The 27,813-nt window shown below is 36.6% G+C and overlaps 1 protein-coding gene across 1 annotated transcript in view; it reads left to right on the top strand.

The window, feature by feature from the left end:
- The window catches only part of LOC106067329 (protocadherin gamma-A10-like), a 183,515-nt gene that overhangs the window by 124,204 nt on the left and 31,498 nt on the right, over nucleotides 1-27,813 (top strand). Inside the window, exon 10 of the mRNA XM_056037858.1 lies at nucleotides 9,157-9,289. Coding sequence (XP_055893833.1) covers nucleotides 9,157-9,289 — 133 coding nt within the window. The remainder of the gene's footprint in view (nucleotides 1-9,156; nucleotides 9,290-27,813) is intronic.

The following is a 27,813-nucleotide window of genomic DNA, read 5'->3' as shown; positions in this document are numbered from 1 at the left end:
GAACACCAACAGATCTATAAATATATATTTAGTTTAGAAAAACATGGAAGTCTAAAGGCCTGGAGAAAATATGTCGTTTTTTTTTCATTTTTTTTTCAATTTAGTTTTACTCTTGAGATGGGTATTATCGATTCTGTCAGACCATTCCAAGCGTGACTGTTGACACACGTGACCTTTGCATGCACGTGACAGCCACGTGGTGTTGGTCAAGTCACGAGAGAGCCCTTTCGAGCACTTGTACTAAATCCCACGACCCTCCAGGGTATTTTGTACTGGGAGGTGACAAGTCCGATATTGTCCATTAGGGTCTCTTTACTCCCTTTTCTCAGAGTCTCTTTCATATTCTCTCTCTCTCTCCCTCACTCTTTCCGTCCTCAATATAAATAAATAGGAGTCGTTTCCTTGGTCTGTCAGTCTGTCACACTGTGTCCACTACGTTGATGGTCAAGGGAATACTATCACTTTTTTTCCCCAGCTCTTCTCTAAAAGACTTCCCGGGCTAGATCGAAGGCTTTTTTTTTTTTGTTCGAAAAAAAAATAGAAAAAAAATGTTCATGTAAAGAAGTTGTTTTGTTTTTAAATAGAAATCTGCAGCGAGTCTGCCAGATGATTCTACAACTGTTTCATTTGTTTAAACGGTTATAAAAAATATTTTTGGGAAAACAGTTTTTTTTATAAGGTGGTTTTTTAAAGGTTAAGAGGTAAAAAAAAAACATCATATGTCCCGAAATCTTTAAACGATTGTTATTTAATGATAACATTAATATGCTGGTGTGATACTAAAACAACCTAAAAATAACCCAAGCCCTTTGGCTAATCATAAATAATAACACAAACTCCACTAAAAAAAGTATTAACGAAGGGCATGGCATCTATTAAATAAGTGAACCTTCTATAGTTATTGTTTGTTAGAAGCTGAAGTGAAGCCAGATCTTGCACGATAGGGTTTTATTTCAACAAAACTGTATCCCACGTTAGCCGAGACCAATCGATATAAAAGGCTTCGACACGACCTGTCATGTTTGCAACCAGATAGTGGTCTAAACTGCCCTCAGGTTGCGACATCACAGATCAGTGTAACAGACCTTCTATAACAATTGGTCTCACATATTAACACATATGGGTGACGACCTACAGAATAGAAAAACGATGACACTATCCTCGTGACTATTCTAGAGCCCATCTGCGGACAATGGTTATGCTTGCCCTGGAGGTGGCAAAATATGTAGGTCACAGCTGGGGCTGCGCAACCACGGGAAATACTGTATTCCTCACTAATCTTCGGACTCGAAGACAAGCCTTATTATTATTATTATTATTATTATGTTAGAAATGAACGAGTAGTCATTCTCTGGCGCTGCCAGGGTCGAGTTTCGCTAAAGAGAAACAAAATTCATCGTAGTCCCTTTAACAGTTTCCGTTGAGGAATTTTCTGGTGATGTGGCAGGTCTGCAGCAGTACCGCCCTCTGACAGGCAACGAGGATGTTCCTATGAATGTTAAGGGCCTTATTATTATTATTATTCTAGAGCGCTAACAGCAGAGCCCTTCAGAGGGCCTGCAAATCCTTTTAACCAACGAAAATTATGACTGTAAATAATTTAAACTATAATGATTACATCCTGCATGCAAGCCTAGATGTTCACCTACGTTTTCCTGCTAGACGCGTGTAATCTTACAAAGTACCTACTTGTACAGGAGTCCAAATGGAAATACTGAAATGTCTTTCTGTTTTCAAACACTCAAAACCATTTTGACAACGAAAAAGAGAAAAAAAGTCTTTGAGACTGGCCTCAATAAGTCAATAAGTTGTACACAATGTGTATTGAACTGACCAAGAGATTTGTACTCTATCACATTGTTCAGGGAAGGTTAAAAAAAAAAACAATGAAGTTCAACAAGAACTTGGAAGATTGATTTCGATCGATGTGGAATAGAAGAATGGGAGAATGTAAGAATGGAAGCTGAGAGAAAGTAAATGATTAATGCCATAGTTTACATTTAGTCTATTGCAAGATCATTCCGGGCTGACATAGGTCCCAGCAGCCATACGAGGAGGCACAGAATCCCCAGTGCAAAGCCCTCAGCCCCCTGGATGACAAAAGTGGTCATCATCGAACCACGATGGACGAACTATATGTATATATAATGCAAGATCGAGGATTTAACTGTTTATAATGTTAAGCTACAAAAGAAAAGTTAAAGTATTTTTAGTATACAAAGTTGTTTTTTAAAACTTGTTACTTGGTCAAGCAATGTCCAACATTCTAGCCTGATCAACATTTCCTTCACCATGTCTTTAGTGACGTGGTGTCTAGCCTAGTTGAATATTTTAATTAGAGACTAAATGTCTATTTTATCAAACATACAGCCCGTACCATCTTCTACTGGCACTAGGGAAGAAGGAGCACTTCTATGAATTTGTCCTAGAATATGGAATGAAATATATGCTTTGATCTTAGTGTCTTGAAGGGTATCTTATGGACTTCATTTTTTTTTCTTTTAGTATTTAAAAGATTAAACATTATGGTTTAGTGTTTTATTTTTTTTTTTCTATTTTACTTTTAATCTTCTATCTATGAACTATATTAAATGATATGACTAAAGTCCAATGGGAGAATTAGAACTGAGCTGAAATTTGGTTATAAACACTTTGCTTCTAATCTTTACCCCCAAAGGTAAAGTCATGACTTTTATTCTCTGAAGATTGTCCCCCTTACTCAAACATTGTCAGATATACAGACCTACGTTTACACTCTTGAGACCCATTTTGGTGATAATAACCGGCTGGTCCGATTAACCGGTTTCGACTTTACAATAGGATTCCTTTCGTTACTTAAGAATTCGGTCCGTATAAGCGGGGCTCTTTCGATTAACGAGATTAGTACTGTACTTCGAACAATCTCGATTTTGTTTTCTTTTCTCCTTTACTATTCGAATGTGTTCTTAATTCTCACGAATTTTACGAAGCATAAAAGAATCAAAAGACTCAACAGAATAAAGCCATTGTCATGAGAAACTTGTATGTCATAAGACGGAAAGATCTAGAAAGAGTGACGAATGATGTCCAACGTAGATTCATAATTATCTCACTTCCTCGTTTTCTTCCGTCCTCGTACTCATATTTCTTGCGTCTCGTCTTATTCTCTGGCAGGGACAATGGGTGTTGGGTCGTCTGCTGTCTGGGCTAGTTCGCGCCATGAATGGAGCGTCTGCTAGAACACCATTAGCGAGTCGGAGATGAGAGCGGAAGTATCGGTGATCGCACCAGACTCTGTCCCGCACGCCTTCAACCAGACTCTGTCCCGCACGCCTTCACAAATGCTCAGTCTCCGCACAAGAGAAGACAATAATAAGAAAGTTCTTTGGCGCTAAATTACACTTTTTGTCTACTTACAGAACGAGCTTTTTGTCTTCTTAAGACTTTTTGTATCCTTACATTTTTTTTATGGTGACATGAAAGATCAACATATATTTTGTTTAGTTTTGAACATAAATCATTTCTGAAGGTGTAAGCGTCTTTTAAATATATGCATTTGTTGACATCTTGACCCAATCTATTGACATCTTGACCCAATCTGTTGGCATTTTGACCCAATCTGTTGGCATTTTGACCCAATCTGTTGGCATCTTGACCCAATCTGTTGGCATCTTGACCCAATCTGTTGGCATTTTGACCCAATCTGTTGGCATTTTGACCCAATCTGTTGGTATTTTGACCCAATCTGTTGACATCCTGACGCAATCTGTTGGCATTTTGACGCATTATTTGACATCTTGACGCATTCTTTGACATCTTGACGCAATCTGTTGACATCTTGATCCATTCTGTTGACATCTTGACCCAAGCTGTTGACATCTTGACCAAATGGAGGCTGAATAATAAAGCTCTTTGTTTCTGGACAAATCGTCTCTAGTTTAAATCCCGTCGAAGGCTGAAATCTTTTTATTTTAAAGAAATGGAAAAAAAGAGGGGGGGGGGGGGAGGGCGAGGTGAACTTTGCCTGGCTTTAATAGACTTTTAGTATAGAGGAGTGACTATAAAGTTCGTCATTGTGCTGGTTACGTGTCTTGTGGTTACATGACATTTTACGTTCAACCTTTTTACACAAATAATTTCACTAGGTCTATCTCGATACTTCATTATATATCGGGAGAAGAATGAGTCAAGAAGTTGTGACCTATGTTGTCCAAGCACGCCCCTTTACAATCCTTTCTCCAATTTAACCTTTCGCACCTTTCTTCGTCCTTTCAGTAATATTTTTTTTCGTATTTTTTTTTCAATTCCTTTACGATCTGTAAGCTCACACTTTTTTTCTACTTACGTGAATGTCGTGGGTTCGATCCTCATACTAGCCAAGCCAATATTTTTTGCTTTATTTTTCAATGCCAAATGAAATATAAATGTTTAGTCATATGTATTATTTGAAAAGTAGGAATTGATAAAAAAAATATATTGGCTAGAAATTTTGCACTAGTTGATTGTTCTAATATAAATAATGGAAAATCTAATTAATTTTATTTAAAATCTAAAAGCTTATTATAATGTGGGATAGTGTGGATTATTACTTTTGCAATTTCTAGTCCAAAATTAGCTAATCATCATGAAAATAATTTTAGTTTGAAATTAGGTATTCAAAAACGTAAATATCTTTGTGAAGCTAGTTAGCCACTAGAGTCTATGTAGAGAGCAACAACTGAAGGCTATGCAGAGTAATATTCTTTCTTGGAGACTTTTGGGAAAGATTTTTTCTCTCTGCCTGGAACGTGAGCTACTAGTGTCACTTCCGTAATTGAGAATTAAGGAGGATTGAGGGGAGAAAGGAGGGGGAATTCTGGAGGCTATTTATAGGACCTACACTCTCACAGTTAAAGCATGTAATAATCTTGTGAGATGACGCGAATGCCAGTGAGGAGAGAGAGAGAGAGAGAGAGAGAGAGAGAGGATACGTGTGACATAAGGGTCAAGGTAGAAAGATTCCATCCTAGTCTCTGTTAGCTGTATAGTACTACGTTGTGCTGGGAGGTGATACGGAAGGGAAAGACTCACGAGAGTTGCGGGTGAGGACTAAAGGAGAACACAAAGACAGGGGGTGGAGAGGGTGGTCAAGGGAGTTCATAGTAAACAGGATTGTCCAACTGGTCAAATGGTCAGAATCGTAGCGGGATTACATTTCACTTTTTTTTTTTAAGGAAAATCGATTTAGAATATTCTGTGCATGTGTGTGTGTCTGTGTGTGCATGTGTGTGTATGTATAAAAGTGGACGAAATAACAAATGTGTCTATGTGAAACCATGTCCGTCCTTAGGCATAGGCAAACTAGGCATCAGCCTAGGGCCTCCGATTCTTGGGGGCCTCGCAAAGGACTCAAAAACATTAATATAGAGAGAGAAGGTGACAACGGAAGCTATGGACCGCGAAAAAGCGTTGGCCTCATCTCTGGAAGGCAATGGCCTCATCTCTGGAAGGCAATGGCTGGTTCCTCTGCCACAAATGCAAATGCTACTTTTACCTGTGTTACATGGGGACCTGGATGCCTTTCCACAATAGGGCTCTACAGTTTATAAAGTGCTCTACTAGATAAAACATGGCCGTTCTTCGACTTATGGAGGCTAACATTATAATCGTGTACATATTATAGATTGCCTCCTTCGAACAAATATACATTTATATCTCGACATTATTTCTAAACATTTCTTCTTCAAGAGTTTTAAAATTTTTTTTTTTGTTTAGGTTTGCTCCATACTAACAGTCTCGTCGTACTTTTAAAAGTATTGAAACCGTTGTTATTTTTATATAATTATTGTAGTGCCATTCTGGTCTTACAGTCTTACACATACATTCAAATCAGTTACTTTAGAAGTGGCCTTATCAGTACGCAAGGCCCTGGGCAAGTTCTGCACGCCTGGATCTAAACCCATTTCTGGCCCAAAATATCACCTTAAGATTTGTCAAGGCAACTGGTGTAGATGCTGAAAAATGTTCAACAATATTGAGTGGCAAGTGCAGTACAACATTTTGGTGAATAAATGCACTACACTCTAGTACAGTCTAAAACGTGCTAGTAATGTACATTAGAAGGCGTGGCAAAAGCCCACGTATTTCAGGCTGACGGTGACAAGAAAATTCTCATATCTTTGGCCCCTTCAGTCATGGGACCTTACGCGGTGGGCACTACCCTCAAATTTAGGTAGCACTATATTGCTTGTGTCTCAAAATTTCTGTTACAATAGCATTTATAGTATATTTTTTAATGCGTAGTTCTACATAAAAATTGACTCAGATCACAATGGTTTAAATACTAACAAAAGAAATAGAACCTTGATCTGAACAACACGATTTTCTTAATAAAGTATATATAAAAAAAAGACTTTCTAATGTTCATTTTTTGCCTAGCTAACAGATTGGGTCCATTCAGATGCCAGTGACTTGGCAGAATTCAGGTCATTGGTTAATATGCATGACTAAATGCATGACGCGTTAGACGTAATCTTCTTCTTTTTTGAAGTAACGTCTGTATCATATAAGTTAAGATAAGATAGATGTGTGTAGAAAAGTTAATTTGTTATCATTATCAGAAATGACGACACACTAGTGTTCCTGTGTTCACTTCTATTGTGCTTCATTGTGCCAGTGCGCGCATGCGTCCAGAACATCTAGTGACACTCTCCGTAAGGGCGAAATCGTAGATCATAGACCCCTGGAGCAAGAATTGAGTTCTCAGTTGAATAATTAATGATTTCGACAGTTTCTCTTAATGGTCGAGTCAGGCGGCAAAGGTCAAGGTTCACCCAGTGCGTATAACTTGGGCACTTGATCCCCTGGGATATACAGGCAGGTGCTGTGGGTGCTTTTTTCTGAGCGATCTAGCCAACAATAATTGATATTAGCACACGATTTCCAGAAAAATGACAAATACAAAATACGACATTGAGACTTTACTTACTGTTCTGCATCATTTCGGTATTGGAGGTGTTTCTGAAGGATGTAATAGAAGATCTTTACTGAAGGATGTATTGGAAGATCTGTTACTGAAGGATGCAATGGAAGATCTGTTACTGAAGGATGCAATGGAAGATCTGTTACTGAAGGATGCAATGGAAGATCTGTTACTGAAGGATGCAATGGAAGATCTTTTACTGAAGGATGCAATGGAAGATCTGTTACTGAAGGTTCCAATTGAAGATCTGTTACTGAAGGTTGCAATGGAAGATCTGTTACTGAAGGATGTATTGGAAGATCTGTTACTGAAGGATGCAATTGAAGATCTGTTACTGAAGGTTCCAATTGAAGATCTGTTACTGAAGGTTCCAATGGAAGATCTGTTACTGAAGGATGTATTGGAAGATCTGTTACTGAAGGATGTATTGGAAGATCTGTTACTGAAGAATGCAATGGAAGATCTGTTGCTGAAGGATGCAATGGAAGATCTGTTACTGAAGGATGCAATGGAAGATCTGTTACTGAAGGTTCCAATTGAAGATCTGTTACTGAAGGTTCCAATTGAAGATCTTTTACTGAAGGATGCAATGGAAGATCTTTTACTGAAGGATGCAATGGAAGATCTGTTACTGAAGGATGCAATGGATGATCTGTTACTGAAGGTTCCAATTGAAGATCTTTTACTGAAGGATGCAATGGAAGATCTTTTACTGAAGGATGCAATGGAAGATCTGTTACTGAAGGATGCAATGGATGATCTTTTACTGAAGGTTCCAATTGAAGATCTGTTACTAAAGAGATGCAGTGGAAGATATTACTGAAGGATACAGTTGAAGCTCGGAAGCTGAAATCATAATTTCTTGCATTTGACTGTTCACACTCCGCCATGTCGTGTTTCTTTCTTTTTTATTTTATTTTAATCTTCCTTTTTTTTTTTTTTAGTGTTCCTTATTTCTCGTTATCTTCCGTTTTGTCTTTTTTTTTTTCTCAAAATTTTGTTTATTCCTATTTTTTAATCAGACTTTCAACGCTCCCTTTTTTTTTAGTCTTCCTTTTTTAGTCTTTTATATTATGTCTTTTTCTCTTTTTTTTTTCTTTTTGCAAAGGAAATCTTTTGGGATCGCGAACAGGGTCGAAAAACCAAGGCATCGCTTCTTAGTAGGAAATTAATTAGTCACTATGAGCCCTTCATACAAATTTGCCGACCACCCTATCAGATCAAAGTATCAATTTGTACAAGACTTCCATCAACTCTGTCTGTCTGGTACAAATCTTGTTCAAGTTATTTCTCCCCCTTCTCATTCTCAGACCAAGTTCAAACTGCTCTCAATTATTCATTAGCGAAGTCAATACAAAAATCAATCAAAATAATTAACCAATTAGAAAATTCATTATATGTTGTTTAGAAAAATGGAGATAAATCTTGCATCTCTGAGACAAGTCAGTATCTGTGCGTTTTTTTTCCTTTATACTTTTTTTTAAATTACTAACTTTGGTGTCATACTGCCTTAATGTCTGCCTCTGACTCTGCTCTTGAAAGAAATACAGAAACATGGTCCGCAGGCGATGAGTTTGTGTTATGCTTTTTTTTAAGGACTCAAAATACTTTTGTAGGGAGTTATTGTTGCAGTTAAAGCCAATACATTGCCTTTGCTTTCTGGTATTCGTGAATCTTAAATAGGTCTTCGAAATCTGATGATGTTATATTTAATCTACTTAGTTAAAAAATTCAGTATCTACAAAGTATTAGACAAACAAACAAAAAAATGTAACTCTCCGAATTCTGAAGGATCAGTTAGTTCGTTGCTCAGTTACGATACATTATTTCTGACTATTTATTTGGTTTCATCTAATTCAATGTCAAACTAACATAAAATATACTATTCAATAAGGAAGTACAGGTAAAGAAAAATAGCAATTTTGACAAATTAGAGGGAAAATTTAAGTTTAAATTTTGGTGTTTTGTATATGAATTTAAAAAAACAAAACGTATTACATGTATATTTGACGTTGTTTCCTAGTTCTGACTACAACAAAGATATGCGTCTTAAAAAAAAGAGCTTTAATGCCTTTAAGTCTGTCTAATTGCTTTGATAAAGAAACGTCTTAATAAGTCAACATCTTTCTAGTAAAGATTTTACGAGCAACTAGTAATTATCTTTTTTTTTTTAACGTATACGACATAGGCACTAAAATTATTCACTTTGTTTACAGGTTCGCAGCAGTCCCCATGACGACGGAAATAGTGTCACTTCCGGGGAGACAACAACTAGCGACAGTGGGCGTGGCGGAAGCGAGGACGACATTCCTTTGCCTCCTATAGCAGAGTGCTCACCTGAACTCAACAGTGAGTTGTTTCCCTTATACTTCCGTTTAATCAACACTATGGGTCATATGCGTGTTGGCTTTTAGTTACAATTTTTTTAACAGCATTGACCAACTTTAGTTTAATTGTGGTTCTGTTCTTGTTAGCCTCAGGTGATTCAAAAGAATACTTTTCACCTTTCACGCATTCTTACGTGAGACTAACAAGAACAAAACCTCATCGGATTTTTCATAATCTAAAACTTTATAATAGGCAAGATTAATTAAAGAAAACAATTAGCTATGTCGCTTTCTTTAAAATGTGGCTCAACAAAGATGGCTTAAACAGATTTTAGGAGTCAGTTATAGAGATCGGTTCTCAAACAAAGAAATCCTATACCGAACTGGGAGTCGAACACTTGGTAAGGTTGTGATGGATCGTCGCATGAGGTTTGCGGGGCAAAATAAATTAGGCATACCAAGAGTTGCGATGACATGAAGGCCAATACAAGGAAAGCGCAAACAGTGACGTCCTCGTATAACTTGACGCCATACTTTCGTGGAGGATCTCAGAGCAGTGGACACCAGGTGGGAAGAGGCTTCAGACATTGCCAATGACAGATTTTTGTGGAGACAGCTTGCCGCCCAGTGCGCCGAATGGTGCGGAGAGGATCTAAGTCTAAGTAAGTAAAAAAAATGTGAGTTTCAAGAAAGACTCTATTGTTCAGGTCAATGCAAGAAACATCGAAAAAAAAAAAAAAAAAAAAAAAGGAATCTGACTAGCATCATTCAGCGGCTCACCGAACCCGCTACTTACAATGTGTTTAATTATTTTGTGCCGGAATGACAGTAAAAACAAAAAGACAGACACAAAAATTAATTTCATCAATTTATAACGACCTCACGAACAGACTCGCTCTTTCTCTCTCTCTCTCTCTCTCTCTCTCTCTCTCTCTCTCTCTCTCTCTTTCTTTCTCTTTCTCTCTCTCTAGTGGGCAATTTAAATAATATCTTTATTTAGTTATAACACAATCTCATTAATAAGTTCCGCGATCGCCTGGGACGAAGAATTTGCCGATAGAAGCATAAGAGACACGAGAGGCAATGGGTCCAAGAGTGAAAGAGTGAGAGAGGCAATGGGTCCAAGAGTGAAAGAGTGAGAGAGGCAAAGAGAACACGGAAAAAGAAATGGGTGAGGAGAGGTGTACGTGGTCATGGAAGGTGAAGCACGCTTGATATTTAGTTCTGACGCATGGTCTAGTCATAATTGTCAATTGTTCTTTTCTCTTTTCGCTAATCTATCACGCCATATCTTAATGGATGCTTTATTTTTATGTAGTTATTAGGGAGACATAAATAAAACCCCTCTCTCCTCTGCTCTTCATCTTGAAAAAAAAAAATACTTGGCTAGACCAGCCAGTACGGCTCCACGGGGAGAAACATGCATAAATCAATGGCGTTCACAGCAATTACTTCAATCAACTAAAACAATTATGAAGGCTGTTATTTTAATTAATCCCCTTTTGTGAGGCTTCAACACTGTAAAACAAAAAAATGCTACAACTAAAGAGAACAAAGTATGAGAATGCAATTTTCAAACCATAAAAAGTACGGGAAATTAATCAAGGAAATTGAAACTCAAAATATTGAAAGCAAGAAGCTACAAAATAGTGTAAGAAAAAAATTCATAATGTCAAGGATCCCGGCAAAACCACTGAAATGGGAATGGAACTCTCTGGTTCTAGTGTTGGAAGTGTTTTTAAATGCCATAATGTATCGCTACAACTTCATTCTAAAATGGTACTATTATTTATTAGTCTTGCCTGTATCCATACCTTTCATTTTTCTTAGCTCTATCCATTATAATATATTGACACATTTTTTCAAGCCTTACTTTTGCCCACAATTATTTTTCTGGTCTTGTCTTTATCCACACATCTTAAAACATTGAAAGCGAACATTGTTTTGTTTTTTTTTTGGAGGGGGTGTACAATTTGTGCAGTTAAAAATGCAACAAATTCTCAACATAAAACTCAATCGTATCAATTCTCAGATATTTAAACATTACAGAAGAACTGATTTTTTTAAAAAAGTCTTTATAAAAAAAACAAAAAAACAATAAAGATAAATATAAAATAGAATTCTTTGCACTGACCTAGAAGCTCGAGCACACAGCTTTAAAAGCCATCCCCTGAGTATACATCTATATTTTATGAATCAGGTAAAGCATCGTATTCCAGTGCACTTCTAAAACCTCCCCCCCCCCCCTCCCCACTTATTTTTGAAATATCTGTCCAAGCGTGCTGCGAGGATCTGGTTTCCAATATTTCAGTAAATCTCGTACAAGTCTCGAGCTTTCCCTTGTAATGTATCCCTCGTGTCCTTTCAATCCTGTCTGTGTTTACTAATTATCATTGTATGTCATGATCTTAGTATCCGAATTCAGTCACGTGACAGCAATTTTCATCTGGGGAAAACAATAAAAATTAAGCAGAAAATTAATTATCTGAAAAGTCTGGCTGTTTATTAGTAGTGATCAACTTTTTCTCTAGATAACACATCGTTTACAAGATATTACAAAAAAAGTAAAAAATACCTCCTTAAGAATGATGAAAGGGCATGCACCTAATGAATCATGGAAGGACATATATCTAATGAATAAAAAAAAAGGACATATATCAAACGAATCATGAAAAGGCATATATCTAATGAATCATTAAAGGGCATATATGTAATGAATCATGAAAGGTTATGCTTATAATGGTTGATAAAAGGGCGCATGTCTAATGAATCTTGAAATGGCATACAAATGATGAATCGGAATATATCTAAGAAATGAGGTAATATGTCATATGTCAAAGGAAATATGAATGGGCATATATATATATCAAATGGCTAACATGAGTTACTAGCTTGTTTGCTACACTGTAATAACTGTAGCTTTTCTATGTGAGGACTGTGCTAGCGTTACGAAGAGACTACAATTACATATAATGACCCAATGTTCAAAGAAAGCCGGAAATTCATGTTTATGTAAAAACATAACTTGTTTAAAAAATCACTTTTAACACTTTAAATGGAAACCCTTAAAATAATAAACACACACTATTAATACACTTAATTTCAATAAATGGATTCACATAAATATTGAACATGAAGCTTGAAAAGGATGTACTGAAAGATCTCGATTATAAGCTTATCTTCCCTTAAATAGGTTTATAAATATAATAATCTAGAACAGGACATTACATATCAACTTTTAATTCAAATTAATTCCCTTTAATTCTACAATCTTCTCTTCAGAGACACGAATACTCTCGAAACCATTGTGTTGGTCAACATTCTGTTGACACATCTCTTGAGACATTGGCACGTAATTCACTTGAAAATAAAAATATTTGATAGTCGCCCTTTCTAGGTTTGACTCCCTCAGATCAAAGTAAAACGGTACAAAAGATGTAGCCAAGGGGCTTTGCAGTCTTCTGTTACAAGAAATGTGCATTTACAGAAACAGCAGACGTCTTGTGAAGTATTCCCTTACCCTCTTGTAAACACCCTTAAGGGGTGCGGGTTGACGTCATCATGAAAGGAGTAGCATTATTTTTCAGATAACCGTAAGATAATGTTACGATAAATCCTGCTTATGAAGTTACAATGAGCCTTGCTTGTTAGGTCTCAATCAACCCTGTCTCTCAAACCTTCCCTTTGGACAAAATGCTTATATCTGATGATCCATTCTGATAACAACAAAAACGTTTTCTCATACAGAACCAATGACTTTTAGTGACACTTGACTCAATGACTAAGTCATTTTCATGCTACGTGACTTTATTAAATTGACTTTAATACCATTAATTTTCATTTGGTAATAATGGCTCTTAAGTCTAATATTTTTTTGACGTAGATCCAAAAAATAGAAACAGAGTCTCCTGTAGAAAGACATTCTGGAAGATTCGCTCTAACATATTACACAATGTTCAACATGTCCTGAAGGCACTATAGGAGTCGTACAGTTCTAGTACTTGAGATGTAAGTGTCTAAAACCATGTAGATACTAACTGATACTTATGAACAATGAATGCATACTTATAACTACTAATGCTCTTTCGAAGAGCAAGGTACTCTATAAGGAGAGATAGATTAAAAAAAACGCGAGGATGTCAGTTTTAGGAGTTCACAGCAAGACGATACGATTGATAAAAAACACATAAATTTGGATTTATTAAGAAAGCCAATTCTGTTCTCTAATTTGTTTATCGGAACTTTTAATTTCATGCTCCAAGCTTTAGTATCATTCCTTACTTTCTCTCATCCTCTCCCCCCCCCCCACATCAACGTTGTTAGTGTGCAGTAGTTAGTCGTTGAGGGTTAGCCAATAACTCAAGCACCATCCAGCAGCTACCGCAACGTAGTCTCGACCACTCACGTTCAATTAGCCCGACTTCTGGTCGGCGTGTATGTATGGAGAGAGAGAAGGGGGGTAGGGGGTAATAATTACCTGACAAGTGGATAATGCCTCAAAAATGTTTGCCCCATTATCATGATCCGGACTGGGGCATGTAGTGCTTATTGACTCGATGTTGGTACGTGTTGGGAGGCAAATACTATCCAGACTTTTTAGTTCTCACTAACATCTATGACAATATTTGAATAAACATTTTTCATAATAAGTTCAGTATACGAATTAAACAATTATTATTATAATCATAGATCCTGTTCGCTTTCTCCTCTCAATGTTTGGCATCGAACGAAATCATTATGTACAAAACTTCTTGTATATTTATCTAGAACGAATTCTAACAATCAATGTATTAGAACAGTGTGTCCATAACTTTTTCCTTAACGGAACACTTTGCACATTCTGAGTATTTGGCGGAACACTTTGCACATTCTGAGTATTTGGCGGAACACTTTGCACATTCTGAGTATTTGGCGGAACACTTCGCACATTCTGAGTATTTGGCGGAACACTTTGCACATTCTGAGTATTTGGCGGAACACTTTGCACATTCTGAGTATTTGGCGGAACACTTTGCACATTCTGAGTATTTGGCGGAACACTTTGCTATTTTTTTTAGAGATTATAATTCACGTGTTGGCCTACTAGTTAATTCTTCCAGCAGTTCATTGAACATCTTTTCAGGCCCCGCGGACCACAGTTTAGGAAACAGTGTATTTGGAAGAAATGGTTCAAAAGCAAAAACGAAAAATAAGAAGTAACAGAAGAACCAGAAGTTCTAGTTCAAAACTCTAGGAAACGTTTGTTCGAAATATTTGGAAGAACTTTTCCACTTTGTCCTGTTTGTAAAGTGAAATGTCTGGTCTGTAGTGCAGAGAAAGTTTCTATTTACTTAATATGTTAAATTCTTTACGTCTGATGAAGTGTTCAGTGAATGCTAGGATTCAGATTTAAATTAGAATTTCTCTTCTTAAATATTATTGACAAAGAAGGTAACATAATTGAAGGAGCAAAAAATTGTGTGGGAAATAAAAATATGTGGAGATGAGAAAAATGTGTGGAGATAACAAAAATGTGTGGTGATGAGAAACATTTGTGGGAATGAAAAATGTGTGAAGATGTGAAAATGTGTGGAGATGAGAAAAATGTGTGGAGATTAGGAAAATGTTTGAAGATGAGAAAAATGTGTGGTGATGAGAAAAATGTGTGGAGATATGAAAAATGTGTGGTCATGAGAAAAATGTGTGGTGATGAGGAAAATGTGTGGTGATGAGAAAAATGTGTGGTGATGAGAAAAATGTGTGGTGATGAGAAACATTTGTGGGAGTGAAAAATGTGTGAAAATTTGAAAAATGTGTGAAGATGAGAAAAATGTGTGGTGATGAGAAACATTTGTGAGAGTGAAAAATGTGTGAAAAATTTAAAAATTTGTGAAGATGAGAAAAATGTGTGGTGATGAGAAACATTTGTGGAGATGAGAAAAATGTTTGACAAAAAAGCAAGTGTCACTTGTTCCAGAGATTGTATCAATTGGCCAAGAACACTCGCAAAGATGAAAGTCAACTGAAGTGATTCTGAAGCCATTGGAAATGGGATAGTGTTTGAAACAGAATAAAACATAAAACAAACTCTCCAATTGTCCTACCCACCCTTCCCCGAGTCGCTGCTGCTGACAGTATTTCTATTTTTAACAGCTAATGCCAACTTAGTGCAGGTGTGACTGGAGCTAAAGTCATGTGACTGTCAAGTGACTGATGTCAACTACATAATTGTCATTCGTGATGTGGATGTCAATATTTGATTAACTCCGACGTAAGGAGATCGCATCCCATAATTTTTGTTTATAGCACAAGCGCATCTCTCCTTCCTTTCATCATCTCGCTACGCCTCTCTTCCTGCTCTCTCCCGCTCTCCACTCTTTCAACGTTAACCTCTCTTTGATTCGATCTCTCTCTCTCTCTCGCACACACACACACAAACACATACACACACACACACACATACATACATACATACATATATATATATATATATATATATATATATATATATATATACATACATATATATATATATATATATATATATATATATATTATATATATATATATATATATATATATATATATATATATATATATATATATATATATATATATATATATATATACTCAGGTTCTCTATATAAATAAAACCGTAACCTATATTCTACAAATATTAAAAGTAAAGTAAAAGTTAATGTCATCTATTTCTATGGCCAACGGTTAATGAGCCGGGTGTCATGTGGCCAGCAAAACGACCCACTGCCATCACTTTCCCCAACTAAAGTCAGGTACCCATTAGATTGTGTGGACTCAAAAATCTCGAAATATATATCCAGTCTTCACCTAGAGTTGAACCCTGAACCCAAGGTTCGGAGGCGAAGCGCTTAACCCCTCAGCTATCACCCCCACCCCTACAATTATATGTTTTATATTTATTCTTCTTTTTATTTTTGTGATATGAATACTGTGTATCGTCATTGTGTTGTAAAGCTTTGTCTTGCGTAATTTCGTTGAAATTTTGGTTCTACGTAAGGTTTGAGGCTGTTTACATACAATAATACTTTTTTAATGTATCGCATAAAATAAAGCTGCAATTCTCTCAAGCAATAATATTGGAAGCTAGAGCTTCTCTCTATATATATTTAATATTCTGCATGACCCGCATCGACATTTCTTGTTTTCTTTAACACCATAATTGTAAGGGGAAATAACTAATAAAATTTGGCTAAACGATTTGTATTTAATGTCTTACTCCGCGGAGTTGTCGTCTCTGATTATAGCAGATAAACATCAACTAAATGATAGTCTATTAAAATCTTGATATATTTTTTATCAATTTTCCGAAAGTTCCATCGACCCCTAGCCGCTCTTAAACAATCAACATAAATTAGAAAAATTAATGCCATAGAAGAAATATAGAGGTAAAAAATGTCGTTAATAAACAATTGTCCATTTCTTTTAAAAATTTAGTATTTTCACATTCTTTGCCCCCCCCCCCCCTCTTTTTGTGTTAGTAAACCAGTCTTCTAGCAATTTCTTTTTTTTTTCTTTTTAAAATGGTAATCTACTCTAATGTCAACAAAAAAAAAAGTCTCAATGACACATTGAGAACAGACAAAAAAAAACATAAACACAACTTGACTTTTCCTTGATGAAACGCATCACGTGATCAAGAGTATTCAATGACCATGCACAAATAACAACTGGTGCCATACGATAGATACGGATGCAATAACTGAGTAGAGAGTTTAGAGAAACATGTTCACATGTCGATCACAGGTGGAACAACAGAATTACCCAGACCAGAGACAGCGTGGAGAGCAGACATCGTTCTAGGGTTAATTGGCGTGATATGTACTATACAGACGTGAAATAAAGTATGCTGTTGATGAATTGTTCTCCGAGGAACTGTTGGAGGGAACAGGTCCGGGTTACATATGTGACGAGTGCATTACAACAAGACCTTGTCTTTGCACTGAACAACAAAAAAAAAGGTGTCTTCTCAATTATTCTCATCCAAGAGTTCTGTCCAATATTTCATTATTATCTTTTTATGTTTAACAAGTACAGTGCGTTCTGTTATTATTATTCTTGTTTTATTGGCCAACTCAGCTGTGGACAAAATCTCAACAAAAAAAAAGAAGAATTGAGAATCGCTGGAAGAAGCGTTGAAAACAGCGAGTTACACATTGCAGACATAAAGTACAAACTGATATCGAAGACAAACATAGACGAGAAAAAGATAACTTAAATCTCACACCCGAAAGTAACTGTTTTGTTTGCGTTGGATGCGGGAAAGTATGTAGGTCACAGGTCTGCGAAATACTGTGTTCCTCCTTGTAGTTGGACTGCACATTCAGTCATATATACATAATTTTACGTTTTGAATTCTTATAAAATAAATTAAATTATTGAGCAGTTCTTTTTTCAATCCAATTTCTACCAAGTTACACAATATAGGTTTATAATATTTATACATTTAGTTCTACAGCGACATTAACGAGATCGAATTCTCTTCGTTTCAAAACTTTATCATAGTGTCAAAGAAACAACAACAAGGCATCAATTAGAACACACCTAGAGGCTGTTGGTGGTGAGCTCATCCTTTTTACCTCCCCCTGTCCTTCATCTACCTTCCCGCCAAATTTGAACCCACGAAAATGACTAATGTCGCCACGTCGGCTCAATAATTATATCAGCTAATGATAGAACAGAAAACACTCCCTCTGAAAAACAGGCACCAGCAAACATGGCACCAGCAAACTTGGACTATCTCCCCAGGCGTTTAACATTTCTCTTCGCGCAAGCCTGGCGCCCCAGGGGTCCGTAGGGTGACAGTTTTGTACACAAGACACCAATGAACTTACCCAGAAGGCAACTTTCCTCTTTATGAAACGGAGAAAAAAAAGTATGTCATCGTCGGGGGAACAGAGAGCCTTCACCGCAAAGGGTTAATACAGAGCCTTCCAACCAAATTAATTAAAAAGCTTTTTATTCTCAGGAGGTTTTTTTTTTTTTTATAGCGAAAAGCAAATGTAAAATTAGGGGCGTTTTGAAGATGATTTAACAGTAAAGGAGGGAAGAAAAGATGTTTTTCATAGTCAGTTTGGACCAAAATAATAAAAATATTTAAAAATGAAACAAATTGTTACAAGATTATATTAAAGCTCATATCAAACTAACAGGCTCTAATGTGCGAGATTCTATAATAGGTGTAAGTAGAGTTTGATCTGTTGCTATATTCTCAATGGTTCAATAAGAGGCTGTAATAGTCAGTGTGTTTTTTTCATCCGACTACCTCACAGCAACTCAAGCTCTACCTCCCTCTAGCTTATTGTTAAGCAATTTATAGCAACTAATTGTATTCATAAACTACAAACCTTTTACATTGGCCGTGGGTCTATATGTTCTTAAGACATCATTCTATACAACAATGTCATAAGTTTACGTAAACAAACAACGCCATCCAAAACTTTACTAGTCTAGTCAGTCAATCTGCCCCACCCCCTCTCTACTGGTCATCATCCCTACATTATCCCTAATATATTTATGGATTTGAGATGAAAAGACACATTTTTTTTCCTTATCACATTAGTCATTGGTCAGTGTGACTAAGCTAATCTAAGGAAATCTTTCTCAAATCTTTTACACATGTCCATCGCTTTCCCATAGTCCGCGTCTCTAACATATTAAATGCTGTGATTTGTCCGAAGAATGTCCGATCTAAGAGTGGACAGCAAATATTGACCGATGTCTCATTAAGCCAAGGTCTGGACACGTGCTAAATGAAGCACATTCTCTGAGATGTTTTTTTTCTGCTCCTTATTTTCTAATAAACTGACAAGCGCGCGCCATTTCTACCCCCACCCCTCCCCCATCTCTCGTCTTCTTTCACTACCCCCTCTCTCCCATGTTTGAAACGTGTCCGTTTTTTGCCCTTCGCCCTATGCACCTCGCCTCGATTCTCGGAGAGATCGACGATTCCTGTTCCTCCTAGGATGACCTCTACCTTCCTTTCGTTCGGTCATTTACTCGCAGAAACACGCACTCACGCAACTGCTCACACTACGTCCTTCTCACGCGCTTCACAATGGGGGGTCTAAAGAGGAGCAATTAAGGGCCTTCGCTCTATGGTGCCCATGACGTGTAGGGATGTGGGGGTTGGAGGGGTCATTATTGAGTTTCATTTTATATCCAACCTGGGGCTATGACACCAAGGGTCTTACTGTTGGGTCCGAAAAATCCCAAGAATACTCTACAGATTGTTTACCTTGTACAATAATGCCCAAAACATTTGGTGCGGTGCTATCCTGACCGACAGAAGCGTTGCATGATGAAGCCGCAGAAGTAAGGTTCTGTCATTATGTTTGGCCTTGGGGGTGGTCGACAATTATGGTGACCCTAATGCCTTGACAAGTTTGTTACCCCTTCTATTACATATTTAAAAGAATTTAATTGAAAAAAAGTTTTCAACAAAGAAATCTTATAACTTATCCTATTTAGTTTTAAGAAAAAGGGTCCCAAAAAAAAGCCACAATAACGGAAAATTAAAACAACAAACATTACAAAGCAAAACAAAAAAATGGATTCAAAACCTTTTTTCATATCTTTTAGTAATTTTTATAAGAAGATTAGATAAGCTTCAAATTTGCATAAAATTACCCTGCTCTAAAAATCTGGTACGTATGGAATTATAAGTATTTACAATCAAAAAGTATCTTTCACAATTTATATCTCGAGACATGACTTTCTCCCTTTGCAACATTTCATGTGACTAAAGAGGCCAATCCTTGATACACAGCTGCGGTCACGGGTTGAGCATCTGTAATCACCAGGGGCTGTTGCACTTTCATCCTTCTTTCTACTACTGCTGTGTATGCCATCTGCAATCCGGGACCCTTCCATAATGCTCGCTCTCCATGTGGATCTATCCACTGCCTCTTTTGCCATCTCATTTTGAAGAGATTCAATTCATGCCACGTTTGCATACATTAGTATACCTTACAAGTGGACTACCAGCGGCCTTCTGTTAAACCTTTTACAAATAATTTGAATTATTCATTTGCTTTGCTGAACTGAGTTTGAAATCTTGTAATTAGTAAAGCACCGTTTTTTTTTTAAATCACAAGATCTAAATACTAACAAGTACAGTTTTGAGTAATGTTAAAAGGTACTTTTTGTGAGTCTTTAAACGTGTATAATTTTGAATTCTCCACTCTTGTTTCGGGACATTTTTGGAAGGAACCCTTTTTTTTTTTGTTTAATTGACCTGAAATGACAAGGAAAATCAATTTTCGTTTCTCTCAAAGCTTGTTAAAATTCAAGTAGTTCTTCCAGCACTGCAGACGAGATCTGCTGACTTCCGGAATCCTGCCATGATTATATGAGCGTCAAGTATGCCAGACAATGCTCAGCTGATGCTACGTGTGTGTGTGTGTGTGTGCGCGTGTATTTTAACAACAAGGATAAAAAAAAGAAAGTGTTTAACATGCCTGAGTGAGTGTGTGTGTGTGTCGGCTTTTCATTGCATACGTATTTTATATCTTTCACGTGACGAGATTGGAAACGATTGTAGCGAAATAGGAAACATTTATATTTTTGAAAGAAAAGGGTAGTCTCACTTTTTATTTTATTTTGTTTCAAAGGACACCATTGTGTTCGCGTGCTATTGTTGTGGTGCCCGTGTCGCGTAACAATGTCGCCGTCACGAAAGCAATTTACGAGATCGTGCTGCGAAACGTGTGAATAGATACACTCCATAGACTTCCGGTTGTATTAGGATCCAGCGCTGTAGAGTGTATCTGGCCACCACCAAAAGAGAGAGAAAGAGAGAGAGATGTGTATATATATATGTGAAGGGGGAAAAACATATATTCTTCCATTCTTTCCAACACATCATATGCTCTTCCCCAAGCTCATTTCTTTCAATGCACTTTTTTTTTGTAAGGACCCCCCGGTCATCTCGCAACAATTTTCGTCTTTTGTTTCATTTCGAAAACAAATAGTTCCGCGCAGGGATCCAGCGTGTATGTGCACGTTCCCGCAAACTCTCCCATGTGGTCTTCAGCGTGCGGTTAATTGATATCAGAACAGCCTTTACAATACACTTGCTGGAGCATTGGAACCTAAACAGAAACAAAAAAATCCCCAGAACAAAACAATTTTTACATTTTTATACCACATTGTTCGTCCGATATTACTAGTAGTAAGATCTGGTGTAAACTGTGTTATCCTAACCTCAGACTTGTGTTTGCCCGCTTACCAATTGACAATTGTTAAATAGGTAAACTATGAGGTAAACATGCTGACATATTGGAATGCAGGTAGGTAACAGGTAACAAAAAAAAAATAATATAATTCAGTAATAACTACTTTTGTTTTCTCAATATGTCCTAGAGACCTAGAACATGTGTGTCTGGTTTGTCTTCTACTAGTACTTCTACATTGTCTTGTCATGTACTGATGAAGACCTTTACATCATCTGCCTTATAGATCGCAAGGTCTGAAAGGGGAACTTTTTTATTACTTTACATTTAGGGTTGAGTAGCCCCATAATATTGATAGTGTTTACCTCAAATGGCCTGCCACGACGAGTGCTCTCGGTAATATAAGTGTCCTTTAACTACTGAGGGTGAAGGGGAGGGGGGCATGACGTCTTGGAACCGGGGCACGAGGCACCATCAAGCTGTCAGGATGAACTAAAGGGTTAGCGCCCCTTGTCGCGTGACACGATGCTATTGGGAGACGAGGAACACAGCTCTTTTGGTGAAGGAGTTTGGAAAATGTCGGTCTTTTTGTTTTGTTTTGTTTCACCATGTCTCCTCACATCCGTTTCTGTTTTTTTTAATGTCCATTTCTCTTTAAATTCTTTCTCTTCTCTTCTTTTCTTCCAATATCATTTTTCCCTTGTATCGAATCCTTTTTTCAAAATGTGTGTGTGTGTGAGTGTGTTTAGGTGTTTTAAAGTGTAAGTGTTTTGATGTTGAGATTTAATTGTTTTTTTTTTTCTCCCTCTAATTCACGACCTTCTAGCTCTAAGGTATTAGCCTCTCATCAAATCCCCCATTAATTACTCAAGGGTTAATTTCGAAATTGACGCATAACACGCGACCGGAAGTACTTTATTTCTCACGCGAAGGGGACGACGCGGAGGCCCAAATCTCATTTGTTTTCAAAACATCTTAATGCATCTTTAAAAGTGATCAACTAAACACAGACTAAGACTTTTTTTTTGTTTTGTGTGTTTTTTGTGTGTGTTTGTTATTTTGCATCTTAATAGTATTACTTTTCTTTACTACTGCTCATATGTCCAAAATTTGATACATAACTGCGGTTACAGGTTGGGCATCTGTAAGCCTGTGCGGTAAGGTAGCGAGTGTCAGGCTGCTCCCATATTAAATACTGTTATGTTATAAATTACCCGAACAAATATTACAAGATATATATCTTGTCTCTTATTTCCTTACGATTAAAATGTGTGCCCTTAGCCAATGAACTATCTACATTAAATACCATAACAACTTAGGGATGAGAAAAGTTGATGTTGAATCAATGGTCTGTTGCATTAGTGTAGACTAGTCGAGCGTGAAATTTATATTGACACGTGATAAAGTGTATCAAAAGGTCGCCAATCACAACAAACATTATGTCAAAATATTTTTTTTTTCTAAAACAAAATTAAATCTTTTTGAAGGCTAAGATAAGCTAATAAAAACCCAAGGTGGCCAAACAAATAAATCTAGACTTTCTAGTAACAATAATTTATAGATTTTTTAAAGTAATTTTAGGACGCAGTGTAGGCCTATATAAAATATCAAAGGTACAAAGAACTATCTGTTCAAAGCATTTTAGATTAGTTTGTTATTTTAACTCTGGTGTTTATGTCTGTTATGTTATCATAGCTCCTTGAGCCTACAGTATGTTATAAATAAACTAGTTTTCAGCCACTGTGTACAATGAAACATATACGCGTATAAAAATTATGTATATATGGATCTATAATTGAAACTGATTCATACCGTGTCAGTGTATCTGTAGCAACGTGTGTACTTATTTATTATACAATGTCAAGGTTCTGATATTACAATGTCAAGGTTGGTGACGGGGAGTGCTAGAAGTTAACGATTCCTCGCGCTATTTTCTTCGAATCATTTTATATTAAATTAATAAATTTTCTGAGTGACTTTAAATTGAATGCTAATTCACGACCATCATAATCAGCGTCAGACATTTATATATATACTGTCGACATTTGTAGTATGTTCAAGATGGATTAGGTCACATGACGACTTGGTTTTAATTTTTTTTTCATACTTATTTGTTTAGAGGGGACATTGTACATATAGAATAAAATAAGACCGAGACTTAGCTACATGTCTTGACTCTGATAAGATGTTATGAATATGTCTGTTGTCTTCTTGTTGAATAGTAAAAGTTGTCTTTAATAGAACATTTGTTGCTTTGTTTGTGTGGTGAGTTTGAGCTTAAAGTGTTTGTGAAGGTTCGCTTGTATTTCTTCTGACCGATATAATGTCCAGTTACTTCTGGGTCCAGAGGGGGGACGCACTACTGCTGAACGAAATACTTGGCGACCAGTGTCTCTAGTGTGTTAACCAGATTTTTTTTTTGACACTTATCTTATCTTATATAATACAGACGTAACTTCAAAAAAGAAGATGATTACGTCCTACGCGTCATGCATTTAGTCATGCATATTAACCAATGACTTAAATTCAGCCAAGTCACTGGTTTTTCTGGCTAGCTCAGGCAACCCATTCCATGCTCTAATAGCACTAGGGAAGAAGGAGTATTTGTACAAATTTGTCCTAGCATATGGGACGAGGAATGTGCCTTTATCTTTGTGTCTTTCAGAGTATTTTATTAAATTTTGTTTTTGTATTTGAAGATTATGGTTCAGTGTTTTATGTATAATTGCTACTTTACTTTTGAGCCTTCTGTCCTGAAGGCTTTGTAAATTTAGTGATTTTACTAAAGGTGTTACTCTAGTCAAATGTGAATATTCGTTTGTTATGAATCTCACTGCTCTATTTTGTGTCTGTTCTAGTTTCTTAATGTTTTCTTGAGTTGAGGGGTCCCAAACAGAGGATGCATATTCACTCTTGAAATGTGGTTGAAAAAAAAATTGTATTTCTTTTTATTTGTTTATATTTTAGGTTGTTGACATTTTTTCCTTATCCTACTTAAAAAAAAATACCATTTATTATAATTTTTTTTTTTATTGTAATAAATTTTGTTGGTTATGGCCATATAATGTATTTTCAAATTCGTCCCAGCTAAAATGTCGAGCTTTTATTTTCTATTTAATTTTTTATCCTTTCAATCTGGCATGCACGTCATTTCACTGGCTGGGTTGGCCAGATATTTGCAAATCTTGCTGTAGAATCCGTGTCAGTGGAGTGCCTATCAGATGGCGCTCTAATCAAACCGTCAGCAGACGACAGAAAAACCGCCAATCATACCAGATTTTGTGACCGTCCTTCAAGAAAACGTCTCCAACTCTGCCACCCTTCGCTCCATTTCATACTTTCGCGCCCAAAAAAAAAGTTATCTGTTGATTTCTTTCCTTCAAGAAGAGAAAATTTTGCTTTTTTTTTTCCTTATTGTAAAAAGAGGGTCGGCTTGTAAAACGCGGGTGACAATAAGACCAGTGTTTTAATCCTGTTGCCTATATTCAAGGCGGCGATCCTGACACTCTTAACGTGCCCAAATTAAAAGCCATCACTGGTTGTTCCCGCCCCACTCTGCCCATCCCCTCCTTAGCAGAAGTGACATTAAGTGGATAAGGTGAAAGAAAGGGCGCTTGTTCTGTGGAACAGGAAGGGAGGTATGAATTTTAAACGACGCCAGTCGCACACACACACACACACACACGGGCATGCGTACACACAACCTTCACGTTGTAGTTCATTATTTTACAAGTTAAAAATATGTTGAAATATGGATGCTGAAAATATGTTTAAAAAGGGGAGGGAAGGGAGAATTTCTATTATGTTGACTTTGACAAATGGATTTATTTATCACAAGAATGTTCAAACGATGTACATACGCTCTAATCACATTCTTCCAGGATGTTTTGAGCTCTTCTTTCTACTCCTAGTGGGGGAGGAACAGTTCACACACATTTTTAATGTACTGAAAATGCGAGCACAATGAACTATTGACCTTTACTTCTCCAACTTTAAGACAGATACCCATAACAGTTGTATGGACTCGGGGGCATACTAAAAATCCCAAAGATCAAAATCCATGTCGTCTCCTGGATTCGAACTTACAACCCTTAGGAAGTCACTTTTTTTTTTACCATGCAAGAAATCCAAATCTTATAGATCTATTTATCAAAAGTTATCAAGGGGCATCATATCATCATACGTTGTTTTTTTAACAATTATTCGAAAAGTTGCATGGCAATAAACATCAAACTGACCACAGCTAATTGCTTAGAAAGTGAACTCTACCCACAGATATACAATAAAGCGATGATAAGAACTGTATGAAAATAAGATTAGAAGACATACTGCATAGATACGTTGGTGAAACAGAGTCCTAGAGAACAATTCTCACTGACTTCAAGATGCCGTCCCAGTTTCTTCCATCATTCTCTTCATTCTCAACTGTGTCCTAACCCATACACCGATGTTGCTGAAGTCTGTTCTTATTGTCTAGAGGTAATACCTTTTAAAAAAAGTATGTTGTATTTAAATGTTCCCACTGTGTCTAAGAATGTTCCATGTCGCATTCTAAATCATGCCTACTTGAAGCTAAATAAAGACACACTAGAGGCACTGCTCACCAAGTATTTAGTATTCGTTCAGCAGTAATGCGTACCCCCGAGGCGGCTGCCTAGTTTACCTATGCCTAAGGCCGGTCCTGGTCACAGTCTCGTACAAGATCTGCCTGGATGTTACAGAATTCTAGTAACATCACATTTCTTGTGATTGGACAGCGGCTACTAGATTTACTTTTGAAAGGAGACGTCCGTACCAGGGCATTATAAAACTCATTACATTGAAAGAAAATTCACTCCAGAATTTATATTAAAACCTTTTTTTTTCCCGACTTGTCCCAGAGAAAATAGTTAATCAGATAGTTAATGCAGGCTACTCCAAATTTAGCGCGTCCCTGGTCGGCTCTGGTCTGAGGTTTGATTCCCTCGTCACTCTCCAAATGGTAATTTTATTCCTTTTTTTTTTTTTAAAGGTTTTAGGCGTTTGGGGAGGTTGAGAGGGGCTAATTGTCCTTTTTTTTTTCCTTTGTAATTTTGTCCACCCCTACCCCTTTCATTCCTGATCGCATAACCTCTTCCTCTTGTTTTCAATATGCCGTTTATTACTGTACTGAAAGTTCGTTGTTTTTTCTTTTTTGAAACAATCATTCTCCTCCCCCCCCCCCTCTCCGCTAATCTCTCGCTAACATCATGCTGACTAATGTAGAAGTCGGAAGGGAAAGTTGGATGGATAATCGAATATCAGTATCGAAACATTCAAATAATTTGTATTCAAATTAGCCTTGTTCACGAGTGCGAAAATAGCTCTAATAAATCTCTATCAAGGGAAACAACTTTTTTTTTTTTTTTGCTTTGCAAAAAAAAAAAAAAAGGGGGGGGGGGGTAACAGAAATCCTGTTTTTTTTTTTTTTAAACTTTGGTTTCATTGGTTGAAATGCCAACCACGTGCCAAGTTTACTTCTTTCGTGACGTTAGCCGACAAACGCATCGAAAAAAAAAAAAAAAATTATTGTTTTACATAGCTTCCATTTTATCCTTGTTATCTTGCAAAGTCGAAAGAATTGTCTTTCTTTTTTTTATTTTAAATTTTGCTCATTTAATGTACACCTACGGTTACAAAGTGTTCATCAGTGAAGGTAATAATTTCACTCCTCCACCTGTGGCTTACGTTCATCCCATCTAATACATTGTTGGCCTACTAATAACGTGGCAAGTTCCAATCTAGTTACAAGACTACCTGCTTTCTTTTTCATGTTCTATTACAGAAAAATGTACGTGTCATTTATTTTGTATTCATTCATTTAACAGGCATATAAATAATGAATTTAAAAGTATATAATAGGTTACGTTTGAGAATGTAGAAGTTTTACTGCTGAGACAGTTTATAACTGCGTAAGAGGAACAAAGATTACATTAAAGCTGTTTACAAATGCATATCTTAAAAAAAACAAAAAGCATTCTTTGAATCTGTGAATACATTTCTGATCTAAGGACGCAAATCGCTTCTAGAATGCAAACAAAACATTAGAAATGACCATTATTCAAAGCCTATCATAAAACGTACTGAACTTTTCCGACATTTATATAGCTGCTTGTGGGCAAGAGTAATTGGAAATCTCCCCCCGTCAAAGATTCAGGTTTCAAAAGAATGCCTCGTTAATGTCTAGAAGCCGTAAAGTTAGAACAGCTACAGTAAATTGATTCACTTCAGAAATGAGTTAAATAGACAGTTTCTATCCTTGTCAATTCGTGATAAAAAGAATGTAAATGTTAAATGTTAAATTAGCAACTTGGGCTAGGGCTACAGTTGGAAGAGAAGG

The sequence above is a fragment of the Biomphalaria glabrata genome, chromosome 8 (genome assembly GCF_947242115.1).
Source record: "Biomphalaria glabrata chromosome 8, xgBioGlab47.1, whole genome shotgun sequence".
In the NCBI taxonomy this organism is placed as follows: Eukaryota; Metazoa; Mollusca; class Gastropoda; family Planorbidae; genus Biomphalaria; species Biomphalaria glabrata.
The sequence above is the reverse complement of the archived record's forward strand: the minus strand, read 5'-3'. Positions and strand labels throughout refer to the sequence as shown.